Consider the following 7,500-nt stretch of genomic DNA (forward strand, 5'->3'; position numbering starts at 1 on the left):
TTTTCTAATGTATACACAAGTAGCCATGAATTAACTAGCTCTTGCAAATAAAGGAGTAGGCTTCATACGTAGCTTCACAGAGAATTGTTTGCAGCTGTAATAGTGACTTGCAGTCACGTGTCTGAAATATTAACTTTCAAAAGCCAATTTGAGTAATTATCAGGAAAAATGTAGTACATGCCATTATAATTTCTTCTCTTCTTTGAATTAGGAGTGACTCCCACGGATCCTGCTTCCTCTACTATCTAAGCTGTACCAAGCCTTGTGAGGGAAATGTTCGCACACACCTACATAAATACCAGCATGATCAAGTCTTCCTTAGCGAATGGTAGACTTCTTATGGTACAGCCACTCAATTTGTCAGCACATCTGGATTTCCTTGATACTCCAATTAACATTATGTTTTAAGTTACGTACTTACATAAAGACATGTCTTTAAAAGTCAGGGATCTTATGTTAAGTACTTTTAACAGTTTCTAACGGAAGTTACCGGATCTTCAGTAGAGTAGGCAGAAAGTAAATATGTTCTGGAAGATCACTGCCAAGTTTATGATACACTGTCTCGAAAGTTTCAAATCGAGCTTTTGCCGGTCGCGTCTCGTTGGGTTGTCGGAGTTTTATAGCTTAGGAGCTGCTGTAGGCATATATGAAAAAAATAATAATAATAGATAAACAAATAAATTAATAAAATTATCAACTCTGGCTTCAGCAAAATGTTTGGGCTGTCCATGAAATTCACTTATATTGACACAGTAATCATTAGTCTTCAACAGTAAAATCAACTCCACTGAAATCTTCCTAATAAGTAAAAGAATAAACACAGATGGAGAGTGCTATAACTTAATAACACATATACGTGTTAAAGTATATAATTATTTTCAAGATTATCACACGATTTTACTTTAATGATAATCTCAAGAAGGAATCGTTCCTAGGAAACAACAGTGATTAGTACTGTAAGATGTGCTGAGGCCGCCTGACTCAAGAGGCGAATGGCTGGCAAAGCATTGTTGCACCAGTAGTAAGCACTATGGATCCGTACTGGGGAAGTACCACTACTCCTGCGTGGACCATGTCGCTTCGGGATTGGCTCTTTGAAGAAGTGTTGAATGCTGTGGGTGGACCCAGCCTTGTGAAAACTTAGTGATGCTGCGTATTACTTGTGTGTTGGGTGACATTATGGAAAGTGTTTTCTGTCTCTCTCTCTCTCTCTCTCTCTCTCTCTCTCTCTCTCTCTCTCTCTCTCTCTCTCTCTCTCTCTCTCTCTCTCTCTCTCTCTCTCTCTCTCTCTCTCTCTCTCTCTCTCTCTCTCTCTCTCTCTCTCTCTCTCTCTCTCTCTCTCTCTCTCTCTCACTGTGTGTGTGTGTGTGTGTGTGTGTGTGTGTGTGTGTGTGTGTGTGTGTGTGTGTGTGTGAGAGAGAGAGAGAGAGAGAGCGAGAAGATACAGAAGGGAGAGAGTTAAGAATTTATAAGGTGCTAAAGACTAGGAGGAAGGGGCGTAAAGCTATGACGAAAAGTAGTGGGGGACAGGAATTTGAAGATCCGTTGAAAGAGTTTTAAATTATATCAGAGGAGTTTGAAGTTCTGAAGAAAAAACATGTATTTAGAATATCATGTCCGTCCTTGGAGCATCGTTGTAACATTGAGAATTTAATATGAAGGCCACGTAAATTGGACACGAGAGGCTTGTCGGAACAATCGACATGTTACCAATTATGGCAGGATGATCGCTAAGACTTGAATAATTTTTGTCGGGCACAACCGTCATGTCATGTCAAGGATTTTTAACGCTACTACCAATGTCATGCTTAGCGTTCGAGCGTCATGGAAACACTGAAGTGGGAGAATGATGCAGCCGAGGCTAAATTCCGAGGGAAGGTAAAATCCTCCATATTTCACGTGGGATTATCCAATAAACTGCGACTCTCCAAGATAACATACTCGCAGCCACTCTCCTGAAAGCTCGTCTGAAACCCTCTGCCATTTTTTTTTTTTTTTTTTTTTTTGTATGAATGTCTGAGTAGACGTTGTTGACTGTGTGGGTGCGTGGCGTCGGTGGAAGGACTCGACTCGATTATTCACCCTCTCTTATCTTCTTACTTCCCTCGTCATTCGTAGCTGCTGCTGTCTGTTCTTCTTCCCCATGACGAAGAATGGAGAAAAAAAAAAGGGAAAAAAAAAACCATTTGTTTATGAAGAACCAGCAGAGGGTGACCTCTCAAGGAATGGATAACTGCTTACTAATAATATTTCAGTTTTAACTCACTAAAGATTCATTTTCTGTTTTTGCCCTAAGAGAGAACGTACAATTCAAGGGTAGCTCATGTAAATCATCATTCTGCTTAAAACACTGGAAATATGTTCACAATTTGAACTATATTAAAAACCACCTTTTTAAAGGTCCATGCAATACCACACGCACCACGCGGGCTCACATCATTGTCCCTTTAAACCAGGGGTTGTCAAAGTGGTCGATATCAACCCCCAGGGATCGATGGGAGCATCAAAGGGATCGAAAGAGGGTGCTCGGTGAATGTTTACTGCTGGGAGCGAAGGCATCATTGAAGTCTCCGATATGAAACTTTCAATAATAATTTATACAAATCTGAAGAATATCACACATCATTAGATCAATATATATATATATATATATATATATATATATATATATATATATATATATATATATATATATATATATATATATATATATATATATATATATATATATATATATATATTACTTTCTTGAATCCAGACAATGAGTCAAAAAATTTTCTGTAAACCTTCCAATATTTTAGCAGCGTTAGCAACTCTACCTTCAACCAATCCCTCCCCCTCACTGTCTCTCGCAGTTCTACTATCCGTACAAGGGTCCGTACAGGGTGCATTCCTCTTTCCGTCCCTTAATGAGTAAGCGAGGTTTTCCCCCCATCCCACCCACCCATTAGTTCAGTGCACTCTCAGCTCTCATAAGTGAATATTGTGAGTTACGTTGAAAATTATGTGTAATAGACATAACGGCTGATGTTGCTAAGAGGAAGTTCGACAGTATTCTCAGGAATATCTGGAATATGGATTCATGACTGTGGACTTAAAACCAAGCGCCTTGTTTAGAAGAGCAGGCCTTTGTGAATTTTGGATCAAAGAGAACAACGTTGCTAAATATCCTCAGCTTTGGGAAGTGGTTTACTTGCTTTCCCAACTTTGTGCATGATTGAAACTGGTTTCAGTCATGTAAACGCAGCCATAACAAATTAGAGGAACACACTGGGCTTGGAAAAACATTTTCAGTTTGTAAACTACCTGAATAATAAACCGTTTATTATTATTATTATTATTATTATTATTATTATTATTATTATTATTATTATTATTATTACTATACTACTACTACTACTACTACTACTACTACTACTACTACTACTACTACTACTACTACTACTACCACTACTACTTCTACTACTACTACCATTACTCATATTGATTTTGGTATATATATATATATATATATATATATATATATATATATATATATATATATATATATATATATATATATATATATATATATATATATATATATATATATATATATATATATATATATATATATATATATATATATATTTTTTTTTTTTTTTTTTTTTTTTTTTTTTTTTTTTTTTTTTTTATTATTATTATTCTTGAAATAAAAACCTAGGGGTCGATAGAAAATTTTAAATTTCATTGCGGGGGTCGAGTTAAAGAGTGAGAATCCCAGCTTCAAACCGTCGATAGAACGTCCAGCCGCCACAAAGCACCAGAATGAACTATTTCACATCAATTTTTGATACTTTTAGTAAGCAAATTTCGCAGAATTGAAAACCGTAAAAATCGAACTCTTTTTCGAAATCTCGCCCTTAGTCTCTATAAGAAGATTCTCTTGGGAGAAAGGAGTATTCTGAGACAAGTGGAGAGAGATTATCTAGAGTAATACATTCACACAATGTTGTAGGTGAAGTGAGTGTTGAAATACAAACTAATATGACATGTAAATAATCTGACTACATAACCCACTTCTTTTGTCTATTCTTATTTGTTTATTTATTTATTTTAGTTGCTTTAAAGAAGTGACGTATAATCAAATGGAATATCATAAACAAGTAACTAAGCTTATGGAAGATAGTAGTAATGTTATCAAAGCCTTGTCCCAACTATCACTAATCTATCAGAACTTCACGTGAACAATGTGCTTTATAAACCTAATGGTACAAATTCATAATTTTATGTTCCCTTCCATACGCAAAACAGGTTAAAACTGTGGTGGGTTGTAACTTAGATTAGGCTCCAGGCTGAAATTTATGAGCTTTTGCTCCATTGCATGGGCCTTGTTTCATACAAGTTCAAATCACGAGCATATTTCCAATTATATAAGGAGAATGATGATTTACATAAGCTTTACCTTTTCTTAATTATCCTTACTACAAATAAAGAAACTTAAATCCCATTTAGTGTGGAAGGATTAGAAGGAGGAGCCATTATGTATTTCTGTCTTACATATATTTAGCACATGGTTACGAAATATACAAGGGCAAGTTACCAGTACAAATTAAGAGCGAAGAGCGTAACGAGTTCCACTAAATTTACTGAACAACATGTGGTAAAGCAATCTCGATATAAAATTTGAAACATTTCTTACAAACCACTTTGGTAATTGAACGATTAAAAAACGTGAAATACCATTCAATCATTCAAATATAATAAACACCAGTCATTGTAAAGACAATGAGATCTTTGAGTGGTATAGGATATATATATATATATATATATATATATATATATATATATATATATATATATATATATATATATATATATATATATATATATATATATATATATATATATATATATATATATATATATATATATATATATATATATATATATATATATATATATATATATATATATATATATATATATATATATATATATATATATATAAGCAAAATTCATATGGTCAGTAATCGTGATAAGAAATCGTGATAGGACAAGAAATAATGGTTTCAAGTTGGACATAGATTTAAAAGCCATAGATTTAAAAGCGAGATAGGAAGTAACTGGTTTTCAAATAGAGTAGTAGATAAATAGGATCAACTCAATAATCAGGTTGTTAATGCTGAGACATTAGGGAGCTTCAAAAAATTAGACAAACTTATGGATGAGAATGATAGGTGGGAATCGGTAAGTGTGTTTTATACAGGGACTGCCATGTGTAAGCCTAAAGGTATCTTGTAGCTTCCTTTATTTTCTTACGTTTTTATGATGTCAGAGGCGTTCCGAGGGTGGATGTTGAAGAGCCGCGATAAAGGTAAAGGGATATTACACTTTTTTTGTCAGTTGGTGTAAACAGACGCCAATAGACGTCTCACTGAGGAAGGCAGCAAAGGAGACGATGATAAATACCAGGTAAAGAAGGAGCGGCCCCTGCAAATGCACGAAAGTGAGAGGCTTGACTTTTCCTTCTATCTTATTTACTTCAACAGACTTTTCTTTTCTCTGTTTCTTCCTGCTTTCACTGCGAATTTCATCCATCACGTCCGATCCCCACTTCCCTATCAATCCAGCCTGTTGCAGATAAAGCGTGGTATTATATTATGTTATATTTCATAGAAAAGCAACCCTTCACACGCAACAGTGTTATGTGAGCTGTTAATACAGATGACGCTCTTTCTGGATTTATCAGGTTGTTGAAAAATGAAAACCATCCCAGCGGACTAGGATTAATATGTTTGTTGAATTTACCAAATGACAATTTCTATGTATAGTTTGTATGTATATGATCTTTTTTTGTTTCCTAACAAATTACTAAAAAAAAAAAAAAAAAAACGGCAGCTGTGTAACAAGCAGAATATTTCTCAAAACCTTTGAAAAACTCATATAATAAAGTTGTGAAGTTACTTAAACATGCGTGAATAAAAGTTATCATATTATGGAAAGGACTCACCCCGTGAAACGTGATTAAACAATAGTCAAAGTTTGGCTTGAATGGAGCATCTCGAATCAACAGAAATGCTGAAAAATCCGCTAAAAGACTGTCTTGAGTAACGTAGAGAGGTGTTACTTGTTCACTGTCCGTAAAATCGTGAGCAACCTTCACTTCCATGAATAATCGTTCATAGAGGTAAGCTGCGCTGGTAACAAAAATAACACGCAGTTAGGTACTTATTTTAATTTATATTAAACAAGTGTTCATGAAAATTTCTTGATTATTCAATTAAAATTTCTTCATTTCCGGCAATTTTTGGGCTACTATCATTGTAGACAATAACAATAATATCGATGAAATTATGATATAAGCAATCACTATCATGTTTTATTTGCTTTTCACTTGATTTTTCTTTACAAAAATCATGAAAACTTTATTAGCTGACATTCCTTTTTTTAACACATTGTAAAAGTGTTGCCAGCTTGCTGCAGTTATGATATCTTTTACAAAAAACTGTCACCATATAATCATGTAACGGATTGAGTCCCATTTAGTGACCATGACAGGCGTGAGAATAGCCACCCAGACGACCGGCAAAACTAAGATTATTGACAAGTGGGATGCAGAGTCGCTGTTTCATAAACTAACTAAATAAATAAATGAATAAATAAATATATATATATATATATATATATATATATATATATATATATATATATATATATATATATATATATATATATATATATATATATATATATATATATATGAAAAGGTAAAATGTAAAGAAAGTGAGAGGTAGATACTTTCGAGGGGTGTACCCCCTTAATAGATTCCTCAAAGCCTCCAAGGAGTTGTGTCATAACTACAACTTACATAATACAGAGAGAGAGAGAGAGAGAGAGAGAGAGAGAGAGAGAGAGAGAGAGAGAGAGAGAGAGAGAGAGAGAGAGAGAGAGAGAGAGAGAGAGAGAGAGAGAGAGATACTCACTTCTCCGTAAGCAGACGTGTCATTCCATTCATATAGTTCGGAACAATCTCCATCCTGGCAGCTATTGTTTTCAACACCTCAGATGTAGACAGCCTGAAGTTGTCGTAGAACATATCCATGTTTTCCACGACGAGAATTCTTTAATTTGTAGAATATAACATTAGTAACGAAGATGATGACGATGATAGTGATGATGGTGGGGATGCTGGTCCAAATCCTAACAAGCAAATAATGTTATGTTAAAAATAACGTTGAGCCACGCCCTAAAGACGTGCGCTGCTTCAGCTCTCATCTCTGTCTCACTGGCCTATGAGGTTGTTAATGACGATATCCTTAATCATAAGACACAGGCTCTTCTTAGTAATCCTGGCTTCCATGATTTAAAATACCTAGGTTTCCCTTATCACCCATTTATAGGCCAAACAGAAGCAAGGATAAACTTGAAGAACTGAACGCCTACTGACTAAGTCCAGTCTAATCGCTGGCCGGAGATATTTTGTAGCCAGGCGCGCCAGCCACCGCGCCACGGTTCAGA

The 7,500-nt window shown here is 34.9% G+C and overlaps 2 protein-coding genes across 2 annotated transcripts in view; both read right to left on the minus strand.

Annotated features, from left to right (window-relative positions):
- LOC135116113 (uncharacterized) overlaps positions 1 to 628 on the minus strand; it is a 7,032-nt gene extending 6,404 nt beyond the window's left edge. Inside the window, exon 1 of the mRNA XM_064033319.1 lies at positions 491 to 628. The gene's annotated coding sequence lies outside the window, so the exon portion shown is untranslated. The remainder of the gene's footprint in view (positions 1 to 490) is intronic.
- Positions 629 to 5,012: 4,384 nt separating this feature from the next.
- LOC135116114 (uncharacterized) overlaps positions 5,013 to 7,500 on the minus strand; it is a 3,051-nt gene continuing 563 nt past the window's right edge. The window contains exons 1-3 of the mRNA XM_064033321.1: positions 6,966 to 7,500; positions 5,993 to 6,179; positions 5,013 to 5,613 (exon numbers count right to left, since the gene is read on the minus strand). The exon at positions 6,966 to 7,500 is cut by the window's right edge and continues 563 nt beyond it. Of these exons, the coding sequence (XP_063889391.1) occupies positions 5,368 to 5,613; positions 5,993 to 6,179; positions 6,966 to 7,084 (552 nt within the window). The 5' untranslated portion in view covers positions 7,085 to 7,500 and the 3' untranslated portion in view covers positions 5,013 to 5,367. The remainder of the gene's footprint in view (positions 5,614 to 5,992; positions 6,180 to 6,965) is intronic.

The sequence above is a fragment of the Scylla paramamosain genome, chromosome 30, assembly GCF_035594125.1.
Source record: "Scylla paramamosain isolate STU-SP2022 chromosome 30, ASM3559412v1, whole genome shotgun sequence".
Classification (NCBI taxonomy): Eukaryota; Metazoa; Arthropoda; class Malacostraca; order Decapoda; family Portunidae; genus Scylla; species Scylla paramamosain.